Below are 21,405 nucleotides of genomic sequence, written 5' to 3'. Positions count from 1 at the left end.
TGGTAATGGATCTTTTGAAATTCACTATTCAGTTTTCAGTTAATTGTTTTTGTTTGTAAGACCAGAATAACTCGTAATCAAAAATTCAGAAATTAGAATTCATTGTCTTATTCAGTAACAGTTTATATCCAGGATTAAAGAAGAAATTCTATTTCGTTAGTCGTGTAGTCGCTTAAGCTTTAATTCATGATAAAGTTGTGTCTGAATAGTCTATAGTAAGTTAAAGTTACTTCATCATACTTAAATCTTTAAATATTTATTATTTAACAAATTTACTCTATACTAATTACTAAACACCAAACTATCATCTACTAACTAGGGGCATTTTTTTCTTCAGTTACTTTGCTTTATTGCTCATTAGATAAATAAACTAATGAATGATAAATCTTTAAAGTATTGCAATTTTAACTAATGATTAATAAATATTTGTATGTAAGTCTATATAAGTAAGATGCTCATTCTTACTGTTAATATTTTTCTATGAAAGTGTTTCAATTCTAATTTTTTTCCTAATCTCTACTTATAGATAAGTGGGCTACAGACATACAGTTGACTAGTTGAGTAGGATTCTGTTTGTCTAAGGTCAAACAACTTATGATCTACTACTGTTAACTGAGTGCTGCATTTTTAGATGTAACTGTTAAATCATATATTATAAGTAGGGTTTGGGACTTATAGCATTTGCATATCCATTATAGGTGATGTAAAATAAAGCAGGGTGATGTACAAAAATTTTTTATAGTAGGTACATAAATTTGAAATATGATAATTTAATTTTGTATATTTTCACATATTTTGAGGATTTTTGCACATGTTTTTTTTTTTTATTTAGTTAGGTATACTGACGTATATTTAACGATTATTATCAATTGATTTAAAATATATTAATTAAAATATTGAACAATTAATTACAAAAATTTGTTTTGAATGTAGAAATACTATTTGTGTAGATATCTGTGCCAACAATTTTACACATGAACATAATTTATAAATAAGTACTTAACAAATCGAAAACCATATAGTTATCTGAGATGGTGAATTGAAAAAGTCTGATATGCGTACTTATGATCTAGTATTTTTTAAATATGCTCCCATTACTTCTGTCAATGTAGAACATTCATTTTTGGCATGAAAGTGTATTCTAGCTGATAATAGAAGAGCCTGTTCAAAGACTTTCAAAAACACTTAATAGTTCAATATAATCACAAAGTTTAATGTTTTATTGAGAATTTTTAGTAAATATTTACTAATAGTATATATAAGTGTATTTTTTTTCAGGATATTCAAAACCCAATTTTTAAAGATTTTATTTTATTTTTTCAATTAATTGATTAAAAATTGTATTAAAATTATAACTTTTTTTTTATTCATATCAAATTAATCTTTTTTGTTAATAATTTTTTAAGTGCTTTTTTTCATTTTTAATACATATTCTTAAGTTTATTGGGTCATATATAAGCGCATATTTTAGTGCTTTTAGTGCTCTAAGTTCCAAACCCTGATTATAAGTATATTAATGATTATTATCATTTCCCCATCTACATGGGTAAAATATTTCACTTCAATTGTGAAACAGTGAGTACTTAATGTAACTACTTATCTACTGTTTATATTTTATTGATCTTTATTATAATTAAATAATTTATACCATATTTCAATATATGATATGTAATTTAATAGTCTATTTTGTATTTACTAATTAACATTAAAGCCTTTAAGATGATTAAAATCCAAGACACATCACCTTCAAAAATGGAAGAAACTGAATATATGTCTGATGATGAAGATGAAAATTTGACATATGAACAACAAAGAGAAAAAAGAATGAAAAAAAATGAAGAAATATTAGAGTGAGTGATTTTTTCTGAAATATACAATTTTTTAACTGGTATTTAAATATTAAGTTAAACATATATATATATTATACTTTTAAACGCACTGTAAAGTCAAAATAGTAATTTTTATAGAACATACGTTATCTAGAATTAAAATTCTTAAATAATTTTTAAATATATACACAAATTAATTCATTAAGTTAACCACTAATTTTTTCCTTTAATAATACATTTAAATAATTCTAATTCTAATTTTTAGAACTTTTATGTATATTTGAATACAATATTTTCACATAATTAAATTTTTACTTTTTAAAGAGTGCCATGTGGCAATATATAAAAAATTTTTTTTAAATAACAAATTTTTTATTCTAAACTGTTTTTTTTAAATTTTAGTTAATCTTAGTCAAAATTCTAACAAGTAGTTGTTAAGTTATTAAAATTCTAATTATTATGTACCCAATTGAACATGTTCTAATACATTATTCATCTATATTTTTTTTATTAAATTTAATAATGTATAATAATATATTTCAGTATTCTTGGTGTAAGTCAGGCTGCAAAGACATTAGCTAGTAGCTTACAAAAAAAGACATATGTTAAAAAAGATAAACCTAAAAATATAAACTTGTAAGTAAATAATGGTTTGTTAATTTTTTATTTCATTCACTAATTTATACGATTTTTTTCAGAAAACCTGAAAGACGTTCACTGCGATTAGCTAATTTGCCTGCACCTCAAGATAATCATCTCCCTGGTGAATATGAATTAAAATCTAACAATTCTGAAATCTCTAAAAAAGATGATTCTTATACAACTACATTTAAAGATCAAAGTAAGTAAATTATATCTTTAAGCTGCTAATTATTTTTGTTCAGCACATAGATAGTCCAATCATTTTTTTTTCTATTTATAAATTATATATTTTGCATGAATGTTATATTAGATACATTTATACTTTTTATCCAACTTAAAAAAAAATACAATTGAAATAACCTAACTTACAACATCTATTTTAGTAAATACTTAATTGTTTTTGAATAAACTGTACCCTAAACAAGATCATTTTACGAAAGATGATTTAAAATAAAATTTAAATATTGCTTTATTACGCTAATGAGATAATGCTCAACCTATGTATTTTGTTTATAATTTACATTTTAAAAATAAATTGTGCTCTATTTCACTATAACCACCATAGTGTGTTCTTCTAAAGAAAACATACTTATCACGTTATTTTATTAATTTAAGGTACCATAGCAATGCCAGAAGAAGACTCAAATTTTGTTGAAAAATTGAGTGATGACTTAGCCATCAAAGAAGCTGTTAATAATTTTCATACATTACCTAGTCATAAGTATGCAATAAATTCTAAATTATTAATAATTTATTCTTTCCCATAATGCTAAAATTAGAAAAATAAAAGTTAAACTAGGAAGATGTATCATACTATTTTTCTTTGTTAGCTTCCTTTACATCGAATTAAATAATTTTAATTTTGTTTAGTAATAAATCAAGTGTAAGTTTATAGCCAAAAATAATGTTTTTTCTTTGTTCTTTTTACTATAAAGATTAAAATTTTCCAAGCTGTATTATAGATATTATTTAAATAAGTTCTATTTTTATCTTAAAATATATATGTGTTTAACATAATTTTATTTATACTTAGGTTTATTCATGTGTTAAAAAGTCTTGATATGAATACACCATCATTAAAAATCTGTGAAAAACGAATTTACTCTCTTGCTATTCATCCTTCAGAAACATCTCTAATAGTTGCAGCAGGAGACCTGAAAGGAAACTTGTGTAAGACCAAATACATAATTAATTTTTTTATTCTATCCATATAATAATAATTAAATTATTATAACTATGTCTTAACTCTGAACTAATAATTTAATTTTGTAGCCTTATACAACAAGAGAAATTCAGAAATGCGTGAATATAGACTACATGATGCTCCTGTTAATTGTATTTCATTTTGTTCTTGGGATCCATACAAGTTATTTTCAACTAGTCATGATGGATCAGTCAGATGTGGTGACATTGTTAAACGCACTTTTGATATTGTCAGTAAAATTATTTTACCCAAGAATTGATTATCTTTGTTCTTAATTATGTTCATTAAAATTATACTATTTAAATAAATAGATCTATAAGACAGATTGGAAAAATAAAAATAAATCAAAAATGAATCATTCTACATGGCACTCTGAATTTGAAAGAAATCTGCTCATAGGCAGTGGTATGTTGCTAAACTTGTAAGCTGTAATTCATAAAATATTAAGTTTTTATGATTATACTTTAATGTTTAAGGTTCGGGTCATGTAGATGTCATTGACACACGGACACCAAATAAAATTATTAACACAGCCTGGTGCCATGAAAGATCTGTGCGTACAGTTCAATGTCACCCTTTGAAAAAACATAACTTTTTAACTTCATCTGGAATTGGGTAATTATTAATTACTATTATAATAGTAACTGCTAAAATAAAGTCATCTAAATGTATTAAAAAAATAATTAATTATGCTTTTAGAGAGGTTTCTTTATGGGACATAAGAAATATGACTGATAAATCAATTAATCCAATCTTACAGTTTGAGCATCCTAAATCATTGACTAGTGCATTTTTTTCTGACTCTGGTACTAAGATGGTATCTACATGTAATGATGACAAAATTAGAATCTTTAATACCAATACATTAAATTCAAGTGCTACAAGTAAGTTTAAAATCTTAATGGTTTTGAGTAAACCTTTTCAATAAATTATTAATTTTCTTAATATAAGTGTTGAAGCACCTCGTGAAGTAAAAATTGCTTGGACCCAATTTTAATATATAACCATAATGGATTTTACCAACTAAGATGATAAATAATATTCTAATAATATTTTTTAGAACCCATCAACGTAATTCCTCATAATAACCATACAGGACGATGGCTTTCAGTATTCAAAGCTAAATGGAATCCTGGAAGAGATGATGAATTCTTCATTGGATCAATGATAACTCCAAAAAGAGTATGTTTAATTATTAATCAATATTCAGTTATATTTATTAAAGTAGATTTTAACAGAATAATATTGACATTCCACTTGATAATTAAAGGGATTGGTTGACTAAAGAAATATATGAATAAATATATTGATTAATCATATATGTATATATATATTCCAGAATTAAACAAAAGAGCAAACAAATCATATCCTAATATAGTAATTAGTTATATATATACCCATCACAATTAGATATAAATAATTGTATTATCTATTCATATAAAGATTTATGTTAGAATAAGCAACTTCAATCCTTTTTATTAAAGAATAACCGATAAGCAGAGATTTTTCTCCTCTTAGACAGTGGTAGCTGTATGGCAAAATTTGTAGCTAATAAACATAAATTCTAGAAAATTATAGTTAAGATTATTTAATGTGATAACATTTAAGATTTAAACAATTGTATTTATTATTTAAGAATAATTGCATTTTTTCATCAAAATTATGTATATGTTAAACCACACAGGTTTGATTTATAATTAAAGCAATTGTTTATAATAGGTTACTGATACTAATAAGAAATTGATTTAAAAATAATAAGCTTATTAAAAATATGTATACAATTTTAAATGATACTGGTAATATTTTAAAATATTTAATATAATTATAAGTTTACAATAATATAATTTAATGTATTATTTTATTGAAAATTTATGTATTTCTTATGTATTTCCAGATACAAATTTATAATTCTGCTGGAAATGTATTGCACAGTCTAATCTCTACAGATATGACCACATATTGTCCAGTCATAGAAGTACATCCCACTCAGGCTATTTATGTCGGAGGAAATGGATCTGGTCGTTTACATATATTTAGTACCAAAGAACAACTATTATAAAAGTTTGTTTTACTAAATTATTCAGTTATGATTTTTTATACTTTGTATTAACAAAAAGATATTATTTTTTTTTTTTATAAGCATACTTAATTTTTTATAAAAATCTATAATTATTAAAGATTTATATTATGTTTCTAATTGTTTTGTCTTATAATAAATTGTTTAATAAATAGAAAAAAAAAGAAATTATAAAATAAGTTATTGTTTTACAGTCAAAATTTAGTTTGTACTTTTATATTGTATGTGTTAATACACGTAAATTTATAATGTTTAAACATAGCACATTAAATTTTAACTTTATGATAGCCTACCTAATTTTTACTACCCATATTTTTGTTTTACTAGTACAATATGTATTTTATTGATGTATTAAAGATTAATGTAAATCAAAAATTAGTTAAAACATTTTCTACACACTTGTGCAATGTAGCAAAATATTATTTTTCATAGCATATAAGTAAAAAATATATTATTTACATAGTTCTTAAAATACTGTTGTATATTTCTGTGTTAAAAACCTAAACCAATATTATACAATATTAAACTATAAAAAATTAAACACAATTGAATCTTTTGACTAATATTTCCATAGTGGAATTAATCCTAAGATTATTTTCAATATCGGTTTTGTAATTAATGTGGACATATCATACCAATGAGCAGTCAAAATATACAGAATTTATATGAATATATAATCACGGACCATGATAAAACGAACTAGAAACAATAGCTTTATCACTGAATCATTTAAAAATATCATGAGATAATAGATATATCATGTATATCATTAGAGGAAATGGCAAAATTATGTCTTATGCTCCACGTATATGCATTCATATGGAAATGGTGTATACATATAGGCAACACGTGAAGCCAGCTCATACATTTCCATTCTAGGTACTGTCTCTTCTAAACTTTAAGAGCCTTTAAAACTTACCTGATCATTTCATATCTACTCTATCTTAGTCCATAGTTAAAACTACTATTTTATTACATAAGATTTTACTAACTAAATCTTGTAATTATCAATTATGGTACTTTTTTTATAAAAGCTCATTACATTTTTCGAATCAATACATATTTTATGTTAATGAAATTATTAATTAAAGATTATTATTTTCAATTATATAATAACATTATATTAATAATCACAATTTTACATTAATTGTAAATAAATAAAATTGTGTTTGGCAAATTTGTAAAATGCTAATTTTTCTTTTTTTGAGGAAGATAAAGAAGGAAAAGTTTATAAAAAAAAAATTATATAACAATTAAATGAATGGAAATATTATAAATCCCATATCAATATATTTGTTTTATATATTTAAATATTCCAAGTAGACAACAAAGATTGAAATATTGCCTTAAGATAAACAAAAATTCAATGACTGAATAGTTTGTTTCACATTCAAATAAATAAACTTTATTGTGATCACCGTTTAAGATCTCCAAGGTCTTCAATGTAATCTTCATCAATTTCAGGCCATTTTTCAGGTATTATATCAAACAAGTCATCTTTGACATCACCTTGTATGACAATTTCATCCTCGCCTGTCACACTTGATCCACAAGCAAATTTTGTACCAAAAAATTTAGCTGCAACTTTTAAATCAATGTTGAATGTACTTAATCCAGTTACAACAGTAACAGATTTCTTTTTGCCTCTTGGTGCTCTGGATAAACACACCTAAAAAATTTTGATACATATATAAATTAATTATTTTTATGCCAATGTAAATCTTATTTTGAAATTTGTTTACTTACTTGTTTGGGACCATCATCTTTCTTCTTGGATTTTACCATACCTTTTCCACCACGTTTTTGACGTTTTTTCTCATCAGAGTCATCACCTCCAGCAGTCCCACTTGATGTCATTATTCTATTAAATTCATCAGGTAAATACTTTTCAAGCCATTCCCGGCAACGATCAGTGTCTGAGGAAAAATCACAATATTCAGGCGGAAGTGAACAGTTACCGCAATATAACACTTTTAGAGGATATGAAGGTTTGGAATTTAATTCTTCTTCAGCCATGTTTATATTTCTTTAAGAATAGTTTTGTTACCTAAAAACCAAATAGATATTAAAATCCATTATTAATGCCGTCTAATAATGTCTATTTTATAAAAATTAATTTATTAAAATATTTTTTAATTTTTTTTTGTTTAGTTAAGAAAATTAAAAATAATAATAACTTGCATTAATAATTTGTTAATAACTTTAAACTACATACAAGAATGACTAAAAAAATTAAATACAATCAATCAACAATAGTCAGATTGAAAACAATAAAAATTTTCAAATTACCAAAATAAAAGGTTTTACACTAGCGTTTTCTTTGCGAGCAATGAGATTTAGAGTATAATAATTGTTAATAGACTTGGATATTTCTTTTTTAAAGAATTTTAAGAGTTTTGAAGGATTTTAGCCCCCTTATCACTATATAAATCGTAAATAGTATAGTATAATATACATAGAGCATTAAGTTTTTAAAAATATCTACTTACTTTAAACGGTGTATATTTTATGTACAGTTATTTACAGATACTAATGAATTTAAATGAAGAATAATTACAGACTAGTGAGCGCAGTCTAAAAATTAAAAAATTTAAAATAAGGTTTAAGGTTTAAGTTGAAAATAATTGTATGTTATAAAATTTTAATTTAATCTTATCAATTTGAAATAATCATAATCAAGACCGTGGTATAGAAGATTAAAATCATAACCTAAAGTATGACAAATGAACTTTTATTTTGGCGGTAAATATTCACAACACTATCACTAAAACTTGTAATTTGTAATTGTTTATTCAGTTTATTGTGTCGATGTACGATGTATGTTGAATCTTTTTTATTTAACTTATTTAACTTCTGCGTCTCTACATTGTCGCGGTGTATTTAAATCAGTATTTACAACTTTATAACATAGTACTTTCTTAATTCTTCGTTACAGTATCGTGGTTTGAGCCATTCAGAAATATTTAACGACCGGCTAACATTAGTGGTGGTTGTAATCACTTGGAATTTGTAAGTAATAAAAAATATATATATAATCGTTTATTTGATGTTTCTTATTATTAAGCAATAAAAATCTATTAGATATTTATATTAAAAAATAAATTTTATATCAATATTTGATATAATTTAAGGATCTAATGAAATGTTTTATTAAAAACTATCTATATTCCTAATACATATGTAAATTTATTTAAAGCATAAAGAAACTAAACATTCTAATAAAAATTATATAGTTGAAATAATTATATTTATATTTAAATAAATTTCATTATACTTGATGAATTTGGTATTAAATTACTTTTGTCCATCTAATAACACATAATTTTCAGTATCATTTAATTGTTATTTAATTAAAATGGTTAGTTATTTTTTAGGTGGTATAATTCATATAGTGATCAAAACTAGATAATAAAAGTTCATATGATCACATATAATTAAGTTTTAAAATGATTAATAAAATAAAAGTTTTAGCAAAAACCCTTGGCATTGGTGGGCTAGGGTGATGTTGATGATATTAAATTACATACCTATAGATAATGTAGAAGTATAACGATGCACAAATGATAATAATAAAATTACTTAAATACTATATAAAATATCTGAAAAGATTATAATTTATATTATCTTAATGAGTAAATTGGTGGCAATGATGAATTTTATTGGTTTGGAAAAAGAGTTAGAGTTTGAAATTCCAGAAAAAAATTATCATAACCATATGCTGTTGTTATTATTATTAATATGGGTGATAGGACAATACAATTACAATTTTTACAAATTTGTAATGATCTGTCACAATTTTTTTTTAATAATTACTAGTTAAATATTTTATATTAATAACATTTTTTTCATTTTATAGAAATTATAATTACTATGGATTCTTTTCTAAAAACTGGAAAAATCAATCAAGATCAACAATCTACTAGCAGTGGTGTGAAAAGTAAAGATGGCTCGCGAGGTATTTCGGATAGTACCACGCCTTGGGTGGAAAAATATCGACCTCGTACTGTTGATGAGGTATCTGAACAGTCGGAGATAGTAGCTGTATTAAAACAATGTTTAGATCAAGGTGCTGATATGCCCCATTTATTGTTTTATGGACCTCCTGGTACAGGTAAAACTAGTACCATAATTGCAGCTGCACGACAGTTATTTGGAGATATGTACAAAAGCCGTATGCTAGAACTTAACGCATCTGATGATCGTGGTATTCAAGTGATTCGAGATAAAGTTAAAACATTTGCACAGCTTACAGCTTCTGACCGACGACCTGACGGTAAACCTTGCCCGCCATTCAAAATTGTTGTATTAGATGAAGCCGACTCAATGACATCAGCTGCTCAAGCAGCACTCAGACGTACCATTGAACGAGAGACAAAGACTACTAGATTCTGCCTTATTTGCAATTATGTGAGTTGCATTATTGATCCATTGACGTCCCGTTGCTCAAAATTCAGATTTAAACCTTTATCACATGACATAATGCTAGCTCGTCTCGAACACATATGTAATGAAGAAGGAGTAAAATGTGCACCGCGGGTTTTGGCTCGATTGGTTGATGCTTCTGGTGGAGATATGCGTAGGGCAATTACATCACTTCAAAGCACAGCTAGATTAAAAGGAGAAAATGGTATTGAAGAAATAGATGTTCTAGAAGTTGTTGGCACTGTGCCGGATGTCTGGTTAGATCGTATGATAGATATAGGTCGTACGTATGACTATCAAAAAATGGATGGTTTTGTGGAAGATCTGATATTTGAGGCCTATTCAGCAGCTCAGGTTTTAGAACAATTACATGATAAAATAGTGTTTTCTACAGATTTAAAAGACAAACAAAAGGCACTAATTTGTAAATCAATTAGTGTTTGTGCCTATAGACTACAAGAAGGCTGTAGTGAATATGTCACTCTTTTACACTTATTATGTTCAGTTGCTAAAGCATTAAAAGCTTAAAGTAAAAAAAATATTTATTTTATTTTATTTCATTTTTATTAATTTTATATTTTTACTTTGAATTATAAAATAAAAAGTGTAATCATTAGTATAGTTCTATAATATATTTTTTAATCCTTTCTATATTTTAAAAATTGTCCCATTAAGTTGAAGTATAATTTATGTAATTAATCATTCATCAAAACATTTATTTATTTTAATGGTCATTTTTGCAGTTGTTCCTGGGTGATAAATTTGTATGTATTATATCATATTTTTTTAAATTTCAATATCTATTAACCATTAAACATAATACTTGTGTTAAAATGATAATAATGAACATGTTATAGTATTAATTAATTGTGATTATTTTGCTTAGTGCTAAGTTAAATATAATATAATATACGTATATTGTATGTTTCATTAATTAAATTAATTCTGTTTGTGACATAATATGATGAGATACCAAATATTGATATTTACCAGTCACCTACTTATAGAACTACTTAACTCTATTACCAATCTATACTTTTTTTACTATAAAATTGCATATCCACCCATATAATTAAATGCGATATTGTTAAACCCAACTTTTGATTCCTTAATTATGAATTATATACAGCATACAGTATACTGTATCATATTTATATAAAATAATTAATCAAAATGTATTACAGGGATACTAGATTATGCAATAATAATATTTTTTTTTAATTTGTCCAATCTACTAAAAATCTAAATGTGTATTGTTAACTTGTACTTATTCTAAAATCTCTAAAATTTATTTAGATGTTTTATGCACAAAAATAGAAGATATTAATTTCAATACTAATCAATTAAATTTTTAAGAAGTTGTAAGAAATTTATAGCAGGGTTCATTAACAAAATCCTTTTACAAAAATTAATTTTTTATGAATATCCTGAAGTTTAAATTACTGAAATTTAACTAAACAATATTAGTTTAAAAATCAATAGAGGTACCTATATTTTATATAGATAGGTACATCAACAACTATGGATATCTAAATATTAAAAAAATTCTTATTCAGATTAACGTCAAGTGAGGAAATCATGTACCTACCTACTTATAACGGTTTAAAAATATAATTATGTTAAGCTAGAGGGGTCCAACCTTTTGTAGTAGGCCGGCCAATTAATACTTTCACTAAAACATCGGAGGCCACCAAAAGAAAAAATTATATTATTATTTCTATTTTATTTTATTAAAACATTATATAATGCACTAACTATTACATCACAGATTAATATTAACATAATATAATTACGTATTTATAATGATTAAGTTAGGTACTTAATACTTATATTTAGAATTTAAATTTAAAAAAAATAATGAAATAATTAGCATTGTTTCTCAGGAGCTAATTTTTCAATATCGATTGAACACTGTAGTGGTTAATCTAATGCATGATTCCAAAGATACATTTTCAATACGGTTTCTTAATTTAGACTATTTCATTCATTGTATAAAATGCGTGTCTATTCACAAATATGTGTATGCTTCCAATTAATGACAAAATTCCGTAATGTTGGAAATTTTTCTCGTGAAGATAGTTTCCAAAATTCTTTAGGAGGTAAATTTACCTTTGATTGAAGAAAACAATCTGCTTTTAAAACACATAAATCCATTTGAATACCGAGAGGTCGTACCGAGATATCATTGATATAAACTGTCATTAGGTTGGTAAATAATTCAAATTTAGGTTTCAAAAATTCAAAATTGTATGTAATATTACGATTTTGTTATTATATTACTGTGATTTTTTTTTTTAAATATAATTCTTCTAGGAGGAGGAGAAACCAAAAAAAAAGCCATCGAGGACTGCATGCAGCCTGCGTTAAACAATATAAGTATTAGTATTTTTTTTTAATGTTTATGTACATACTTACCTATCTGTTATTTCTATGAAATTTTTATAAAATATAATACCTGACTACTATTATATATTATAGCCTATAAAGTATTAGTGCAACTTTCAACTAAAACTGAGACGCAACACATAGATTTTAATTTTATTGCTAAAATATTACCTAATTGTTATTATTGTTTAATGTATCTCTGAGAATAATTAATGTTATTAATTATTAATTATCAGACTGAGCATTTCCCTGCAGAAAGTGCAGCTCTTTCAGATTGCGCCCATGAGGCAAGTTCGCGTGAACTACTGTCTACTACATGTAGGTAGGTACCTAGTACCTACTTAATTACAAAGTGCTTAAGTAAATATATTACAGTTGCAATTTGCAATTGTTACAAATTTGTAAACTGTTATAGGTAATACATTTTGAAATTGTATAACTAATAAATACACATATTTATGTAAATCCTTTAATACGAACGAGCAGTGGCTTCATTTCGTGCGTGTTCTAAATTATAATTATATGCCTACTCCCTTTCACGTGGTGTTTTGATTGAGTGCTTTTTAAAAAAAAAAAATATAAACATGTATAATATTATGATTGTATTATTTGCTCGGTCGACCAAAAGCCAAAAGGACACGTCGGGTCGACTTGAAGTGCCTGTACCTAGTACATACTTCTATACTATAGACGTGCTTTTTTAATATTTCATCTTTTACTTTTTCTGCACTAGCAATACGTATTACTATCTTGTCCCTATCGCGTTTTTCTGGCTCATCTCCTTTTTATATAATATGGAGGTAGAAATATATTTGTGACGTTGAGCGTACGCGCTTTATTAAAGGTAATGTATGTACATAGCAGTCGGATAGGAAAATAATACTCTAATTACGTAGACGAAGACGCTTGATCAAATAGCATTAATATTATTTATTAAAAATCAAAACGTTTAGATTTTTACTAAGACACAAAAGTTTTAGTTGTAGTATATGACGTTAAATCTTTATCAGGTATGACTTTATAAAGTTTCAAAATTCATTCAGTCATATTGTTTCCGGAGAATTACATGTCTGCATCTAGTGAGATAGACATAGCCCCTATTATTATTTATTTATTTAACATTTTAAATATTTATCATTCTATATATTATGACTTTATTTTGTAGGTACTAGGTAGCCGGTAGGTACCATCTACTACTAAATAATGGCGTGGTAATGAGTCTATTTTATTCAATAGTTTCTTGGGAAAAATATTTTTAATATACTTACTTATATGACTATACCCAATTATGTGTTTATAATAAATACATAACTATATGTATACTATATATATATAATTCGTGAACATTTAAAAAAGTTGTATTGTAGATATTGTGGAATGAACTAATCATTTTTTGATTTTTTATTCTAAAATTATCAATCATTGATCAATTAGATTTAGAAAGGTACTGATTTACTAAATTTGTTTTATTTTTGTACAGTACCTACATTATACACGTACCTATTCCTTGTGACTTAATTTATAACAATAAATAAATATACCTAATGTTAAGATCTATTTATACTTAATGAATAAAGGGAGAGAATAGCCCCCCACTATAGCAATAATATATAAACTTATATCCCACCCCAGAACCAATTCCTAATTATGCCACTGCCCGTGTCTGTAGATATGAATTAAATTTATATTTATTTCAACATTATGTAGTAACATTTTTTTTTAAAATAAATTATAATAATTTATTATTATATTACTAATGAAGGTTAAACAATAAGCTACATTTTGTTATCTATATGTACCTATACACTATAATTAAACACTTCAATTAGTTTATAACTATTAACTTGACTAGTTAAAATAACAAGTAGAATAATTGTCACGTGGGCTTATAACACTACATAGGTAGGTTGTTTGGTAGATATAGTTGTAAAAATCGATTGATTCCGGAGAGAAATCCAAACCTTTCGTCATAAAGGCTTTGTCCTACTTCTCAATCTTTAATTTATCAAACATATTTTTTTTAATTAAAAATATTAAATTGACTTTGGAGCTATATATCTACCCACTAATCCTTAGATCATACGATTACAAAATTAAACTAACAGGAAAAAATACATACTTAAACAATAAAATATCATATAGGTATGCAGTTTGTAAATTAAAAAAATTGTATGGGATTCGGTTAATTTTGATATTTTGAAGAAAAAACATTCAATTTATATTTGTATGAATCTCGAGTGTTGGATTTCAAGAGTAATACTCCTAATAAGGGATAGTGTTACTGTCTGTTACTGGTTCCAGTAATATTTAATTCTACAATATTATTTATTAAATCACGACACATCACACAATCAGACAGTTGAAATTTGAAAAGCCTCCCAAGTACAAGTAGTCATTATTTTATTCTTAAAAAGTACCTCTGAATTAACTCCCTACTTTATTAAAAAAAAAAGATATATTATTGGTTACCAAAATGTTATTTATTATTTAAAGTTAGACATTCTTTTCTAGAGCATGGTTTACATATGGTTTGCATATGATTCTTTATTTTAACACATAGTTTATCGTACTTTTCATAATTATATTGAGGTATTTATCATATTATATTTTTTTCTCACCCAGAATTATAAAACAAAAATAGTAAAAAAAAATCTCACAAAAGTGAAAAATAATTTGTATTTACCTTATATAAATTTAAAATTTGAATAGATATTAGATACTACCTTTATAGTTTATTTAAAAATTTGAATATACTTAGATATGTACGTGATTAAATTTTTAAGTGAAATTTAGAATGAAACGATTCTTTCGAGTTTGCTTAATTGAGTGTATAAAATATAAATGCGAATGATGTCGTAAAACTTAACGTATATAGTATGAGAACCTTTTGTTAAATCATAATATTTTACGATCTTAGGAGGAAATTCAAACATTTATTTTTCTGGAGCCAACTCAAGGATCGACTTCATATTTCTCAAAAATGAGTGGCAATTATTACTTCTCACAATATCTTAATATCCTAATATCTTCAGAAATTTTCACATCTCGACAACTTTTCGGCTTTCACTAGGCATTAGGCAATCAACACTATATTAAAATAAAACCTCGATAAGGAACCTCTATAAGATAAAAACCTTGATTAGTCGAAATAAACACTGTTCCCTTGCAAAAACCTCGATTTCTCGAATTAAAATCTATTGATAACTCGAACATTCGTATTCTAAATATAGATGTATAACAGTGCTTATTGTTTGTTTTATTATTTAATCGGCTTGTGCTTTCCGATAGGTACTTAAATCTACTTCTATCGTATTTGTTATCGTGAAGTATTTCTCGTTTCATTTATTTTCACTCTGAAGATATTGATGACGTCGACGAAGAATCATTTGAAGTTGAACCAGTATCTCATGTGTCAGTGAAACAAGCAAAAGCTGCACTTACATTACGAAGGACATTCACCAAACAATCTATAGTAATGTAGACGATAAAGTGTACTCTACTCTAAATGTGATAGAAGATACTATTGATAATATTATGTTCATATAAAATTTTAATAGCACTATACACATTTTTATTATTTATACATTATTTTAAATATATACCCTAATGTTAAGATACAACATGCAATAGAAATGTTAAAATAATAACTGTAATTTATACGTAATAATAAGAGTGAGATATGTACATTTAAAAAACTCTTTAAGTCGAATTTTTTTCCTAAAACCTTGATAACTCAAAAACTTTACTAAGGCAAAAAGCTCGATAATCCGAAAAATATTGATTTCCTTTTAACTTCGACTTATCGAGGTTCCACATTGTGTGCCAATTTCGCTTTTTGGCACTTGCCGTTTGGTTTATAGATGTATTACCAAATGTCTCTAACTAGTTAAGACAGATTCGACTTGACCCAGCTTTTAACTCATAGTTATCAAATTTCAAGTTCCCGATGGACTAATTGATAGTGAATAGTGATAGTTTTATAATTTTAATTTGCGGCGTTAGCAACATACATTTTATAATAATGTATATAATTTATTACAACGCATCCGTACGATAACGAAAGTGCCATCTACCTTTATCATTTGGAACTTTTTAACTTGTTCACTGAGAAATTTACCGTGACTGCTACTTAACTGAGTTACTAGATTGTGCTGTCATAAATAATTTTTGTTTTTGACTCAATTTTTAGGTGTTGTTCTAATTATTCCGATCTAACATGATACTGTTTAAAATGATGTAGTTGGAAACATCTAAATTCTAATCTTAATTCAAGCTTTATCCTGTTCTAACTCGAATGGAATAGAAACCGACGACTGCAACTAAGCATGTTAGTTTGGTGTTAACCACGTTTGGTTTTGACTACTATAAATTTTTTAATGTTTAAGAGTCAATATTGATCTGATTTAACTTAAAGGCTAAAACATTATTTGTGTTTTGTCGTCTTTTGTCAGTATTTTTTTCGACACATACTTTAATTTTTGATGTAAACTATGAATATTTTTAGATTGTCTGTAATATTTAGGCATATTGTATTATTTGTACCTATTTGATATCAGAAAAAAAACTTTTAACAAATTAAATACATACAATGTCACAATGTTGTTACTTTTAAGTTAGATATACCCAGGTAAATTTATTCTAATATGAACATCAAACCATTTCTTGTAAATATGTATACATCGGCAGATGCTCTTTATATTCCCGAAATTAAATAAGCACAAACCTAGCTGTTTTCAGTATTTTGGTTTATAGTTTTAGATGTTTTAGTGTTATAGTGGTTTATACATTAATCATGTATGTGACATTAACTGGATCGTGTCACCTGTGAAATGTTATAAAATTATCGTTTTGTAAAAATTATAGTAACGCTATAATAAATAATAATGGTTGTTATGTAAAATACATATTGTGACCTATTTAAAATAGCTAAATAACGTAACTTTTAATTAACATTTATACGTTTAGATAGTATTGAATAAAATACTTTTAAAAGATACCTATTTAAAAATCTACTTAAATTTAGATTGAGATTTTAATTTATGTTAATCTCAAAATGTGCAAATTCTTTCAACTAAAGAATCCTTAAATAAAATCCTATTTAAATGAATAAAATTTATATTTATATTTATATTTAATACTTACAGTGAAAAACAAAAAAATTTATTTGATCAAAAAAACTGTGTAACATTATGCTGTAATCAAAATTCAATATTTCCGATAAATATATTATATGTATTTACAATACATTAAAATAGTTATTTGTATATACTTATACAATAATATATAGGTGTATTGCATACAGATATGTATAACTATCTATAAATGTATATAATATTCATGTTAATCCAGAATATCGTGTTCAAGACTAATATGAATTAGATACAAAAATGAAATATGTAATGACATTCGATGTTTATGATTTATAATGTAAATATATATTGTTATTATGCATAGCATTCATAGCAATCGTCAGCTGTTTGACATAAATTGATACTGTTTCAACGTTTATTTTTTCAATTACTTTATTGTATATGCACTGGACAGCAATATTTATCCGGCAGAAAATTATTAACGTAATATGAATAGTGTCGAATACTATAAATATATTTATATCTGTAGGTATGTCATGTTTATTGGTCGTATAATTTTATTTAGTTAAAATGACTTTATAATAAATAGTTATCTATAAGCTATACTTTATTCTTAATGTATACGAGCAATTATGAGCTATGATGATTTCAAGTAGGTAGGTATTTATTTTACATTTTTAACACCTTCAATATTAGAAGAAAATTGTAATGTGTAACATAAACATATAGTAAGTTGTATGTTTTATTATATAGTTAAATTAATTAGTTTATGTATAACGTATGTAGAAGTAGATACTAGATATTTATCATACAAATTAATACATTTCATATATTGGCGAATGCAAATAATATGAGATAGATAGAAGAATACTTTACTCGCATGTTATATATAAAAATTGTATATATAATTGTATACTGTATAGGTATATTATATGCGTATTAAAGTTTTTATTTGTAAAGCACACAATACCTTTTATATAAAAAAAAAATAGATACTCTACAATTATTTATTTTCCATTAAGGTAATATCCATCAACCAAATTTAAAAATTCTGTCAACGGCATCAACAGCTATGGTTATCTAGTGTACTCACTCAAAATGTATTAAGTATTCAAATACATAATAATATAATGTACACTTTAAACCATGAACTAATGTATGTAATATAATTTCTTGCCTTAAAATATTAAACGACTTTTTATTTTTATTCTTACGTAATATAAATAATCTGAATATAATATGTTTAGATGATACGAAATATATACCTACATAGAAAATATGTAAATAATAATAATTTCGTTAGATATAAATAAGAAGTGATTTGAACATTTTTGATGACTGTAGCTTTCCTACATGCAATGACTGATAACCTGCACTATTGATAAGTTGCGAATATATGCGAATTACTGAAGCATTGATGATATACAGTTTACAATACAATCTACAGTATATTTTACTAATATAAATTTATCATAATACACGGATATTTAAATTGTAAATATGTTAATGTACAGTATATATGTCTCGTATGTTAAATAATATATATGTCTATATAAAATGTGTGCCATGCTGGAATGCAACTATAAATTTAACGTATGAGCGGCGAGCGCGACGTGGAAAATATTACCAAATGAAAACAATTAAATGGCTATAGTAATATAAACCAATAGTTTTCAATTAGTTTTGAATGTGTTTTGATGAAGCTAGGTTAATTTAAAATTATTACTGAACTCGTTACGGTCCAGAACAATGATCTTATCTTTAATTATTGCTATTCGCTCAGCATGGGCTATAGTATAGGCACCTACATATGCATTATTGGAGAATATTAACTATATACAACATATATGTTGTAATTATAAGACTATTATAGGTAATTACAGATAAAATTATATTAAACACTACATAATTACGGATACAGGCGTACAGTGAAACAAATTTATTTACAATTTCTTGTTCGTGATATTATAGAAGAGAAAGGAAGAAATAAATAAAATAAATTGTTATTTACTAATAAATAATAATACTCGTAAGAAGTACAACATAAACAATAATGAAAAAATAAAATAATGTTATAGACGCATATATACATATATATTATATATATATAAATATTGTTATAGATGGTCAGCCACTTTTAATGGATAACACAGCTAGTTGCAGAGATAACTCTTAATACAGCAATTTTATTTTCAAAATTGTATACTTATTTACACAACCATCGAAGTCCATAAAAGAAAATTGTTCCCGATTCACCATTATTTGATGACCCCTATGGCTTTCCTTACAATTTAGTATTTACAGACTATATAAATTAATGGAATATCTTGATTCTAAGAATTTCTATAGTCGATATTGCTATGTTTATATATATATTATGGTCTATATTGCTATGTATATCGCGTATTATGGTGTATATATCTATTGGGCACAGACTGCATAATATGCACTATAGGCTATAGCTAAAGCAGTATTTTAAATAGGATTACAATTATTATTTTAATACTTCAGTTTTTTAATGATATACCTAGGTACTTAGTATAATACAGAAAATATAAGTTTCATTCAATATTAATCATCTCGAATTGTATAAATACATAAGGGACCTAAACACCTTATTATATTATGTCTACATTTTTAAATTATCTTTAAATAATAATCTAATTTTCTAAAAATTAAATATTATTTTTATAGTATTGAAATTAAAATGACTAGGTATTTACTATAAAATAAATACTAAATAACTAATTAATAGTAATACTTTACATCTATATACGTAGGTATATACTATTGTTCGTATAATATTATTTGTTATTATCTTACCTGTTTAAGGAAAAAATCGAAAGATGTCAGCTTGGCCATTTTTAAATTATTATGCTATATATTTTAAAAGAAAAATATAAATAACTACACCCACCTATATAGTTTTTATAATCAAAATATTTCATTTTTGTATTTTGTTCTCATCTTAAATTTTTTATGAAAAACAGAATAAAAAAAAGCATTTACAATCAATTCAGAAACGCAACATTTTTTCAATTTCCTGAAATATATTGATTTTATCAATAAATTGTTTCTGTTTGCTTGTACACCGTTCATTGTTCATACATAAAATGTACCTTATATACATATATTGGCTCATCCATAGCGTCGTTGCTATGTAGACATGCATTAACATATATTGAAAAAAGTAATATTTCACCTCGTGATTAAACAATGTCTAAGTTAATGTTTATTGTTTTATTGTTCGCTGTATTGAAATTAATAATCAATTTAACATTGTCATACAAACTACACACAATATATAATTTACAATAATTTTAAATTCTACATAATATATAATATTTTAGTAAAGTTAATCTAGGTTTAGGTATATATTATGATATTATAGTTAAGTTCATGTGATATAAACAAATTACAAAAATTAAATACGTAAAAAAATATACATTAACTATTATTGTAACTAAATTGTAATTTCTGTGAATACATTTGCGGATTATAATAAACGGTACATTTTTGTATTTTGTAATTAGTAGCTTTTTGCGTAAGTGGAAAGAAGTCTTTTTTAACATGTTACTCCCCGCTTATGCGTTACTATGGCGTGTTAATGATTTTTAAGCCATAGAATATATTTATATATGTATAGAATCAGCCATTCAATTTTTTTTATCCAATTTAAGCTTTGTGACATAAGCTTTGCTACTATATAATATGAGCAAAACGCACGAAGGCGAGGTGTAAACAAATATATATAGT

General features: G+C 25.1%; 3 protein-coding genes across 4 annotated transcripts; 2 read left to right on the top strand and 1 right to left on the bottom strand.

The window, feature by feature from the left end:
• Positions 1 to 8: 8 nt before the first annotated feature.
• LOC112594976 (WD repeat-containing protein 76-like) lies at positions 9 to 5,774 on the top strand. Its single transcript, XM_025340029.1, has 12 exons — positions 9 to 215; positions 1,712 to 1,850; positions 2,373 to 2,465; positions 2,528 to 2,670; positions 3,087 to 3,192; positions 3,505 to 3,641; positions 3,744 to 3,904; positions 3,987 to 4,080; positions 4,152 to 4,290; positions 4,375 to 4,559; positions 4,736 to 4,857; positions 5,570 to 5,774. The coding sequence occupies exons 2-12, from the start codon at positions 1,720 to 1,722 to the stop codon at positions 5,732 to 5,734; spliced, it is 1,476 nt and encodes a 491-aa protein (XP_025195814.1). The 5' UTR covers positions 9 to 215; positions 1,712 to 1,719; the 3' UTR covers positions 5,735 to 5,774.
• Positions 5,775 to 7,036: 1,262 nt separating this feature from the next.
• LOC112595016 (density-regulated protein homolog) lies at positions 7,037 to 8,385 on the bottom strand. 2 transcript variants are annotated; one of them, XM_025340087.1, is made up of 3 exons: positions 8,242 to 8,385; positions 7,499 to 7,799; positions 7,037 to 7,421 (listed from the first exon to the last, which is right to left on the bottom strand). In XM_025340087.1, the coding sequence occupies exons 2-3, from the start codon at positions 7,766 to 7,768 to the stop codon at positions 7,167 to 7,169; spliced, it is 525 nt and encodes a 174-aa protein (XP_025195872.1). In that variant the 5' UTR covers positions 7,769 to 7,799; positions 8,242 to 8,385; the 3' UTR covers positions 7,037 to 7,166. The 2 variants fall into 2 exon arrangements, with proteins under 2 accessions (XP_025195872.1, XP_025195873.1); XM_025340088.1 differs by lacking the exon at positions 8,242 to 8,385 and adding an exon at positions 8,042 to 8,138.
• A 132-nt stretch (positions 8,386 to 8,517) lies between these two features.
• On the top strand, positions 8,518 to 10,756 carry LOC112594997 (replication factor C subunit 4). The gene is made up of 2 exons (XM_025340057.1): positions 8,518 to 8,761; positions 9,609 to 10,756. Exon 2 carries the CDS (start codon positions 9,623 to 9,625, stop codon positions 10,700 to 10,702), a length of 1,080 nt encoding a protein of 359 aa, XP_025195842.1. The 5' UTR covers positions 8,518 to 8,761; positions 9,609 to 9,622; the 3' UTR covers positions 10,703 to 10,756.
• Positions 10,757 to 21,405: the final 10,649 nt, after the last annotated feature.

Source organism: Melanaphis sacchari, unplaced genomic scaffold, assembly GCF_002803265.2.
Source record: "Melanaphis sacchari strain LSU unplaced genomic scaffold, SCAv2.0 Contig24_pilon_pilon, whole genome shotgun sequence".
Taxonomy (NCBI): domain Eukaryota; kingdom Metazoa; phylum Arthropoda; class Insecta; order Hemiptera; family Aphididae; genus Melanaphis; species Melanaphis sacchari.
This window is presented reverse-complemented; position numbering and strand designations above follow the sequence as displayed.

Bases quoted from the DNA above. Each gene is read 5' to 3' on its own strand.
- LOC112594997 (XM_025340057.1), top strand. From the start codon at position 9,623: ATGGATTCTTTTCTAAAAACTGGAAAAATCAATCAAGATCAACAATCT.
- LOC112595016 (XM_025340087.1), bottom strand. From the start codon at position 7,768: ATGGCTGAAGAAGAATTAAATTCCAAACCTTCATATCCTCTAAAAGTG. The intron at 7,422-7,498 runs GTAAGTAAACAA...AAAATTTTTTAG, and splicing joins AAGATGATGGTCCCAAACAA to GTGTGTTTATCCAGAGCACC.
- LOC112594976 (XM_025340029.1), top strand. From the start codon at position 1,720: ATGATTAAAATCCAAGACACATCACCTTCAAAAATGGAAGAAACTGAA. The intron at 2,671-3,086 runs GTAAGTAAATTA...TATTAATTTAAG, and splicing joins AACTACATTTAAAGATCAAA to GTACCATAGCAATGCCAGAA. The intron at 4,291-4,374 runs GTAATTATTAAT...TTATGCTTTTAG, and splicing joins TTAACTTCATCTGGAATTGG to AGAGGTTTCTTTATGGGACA.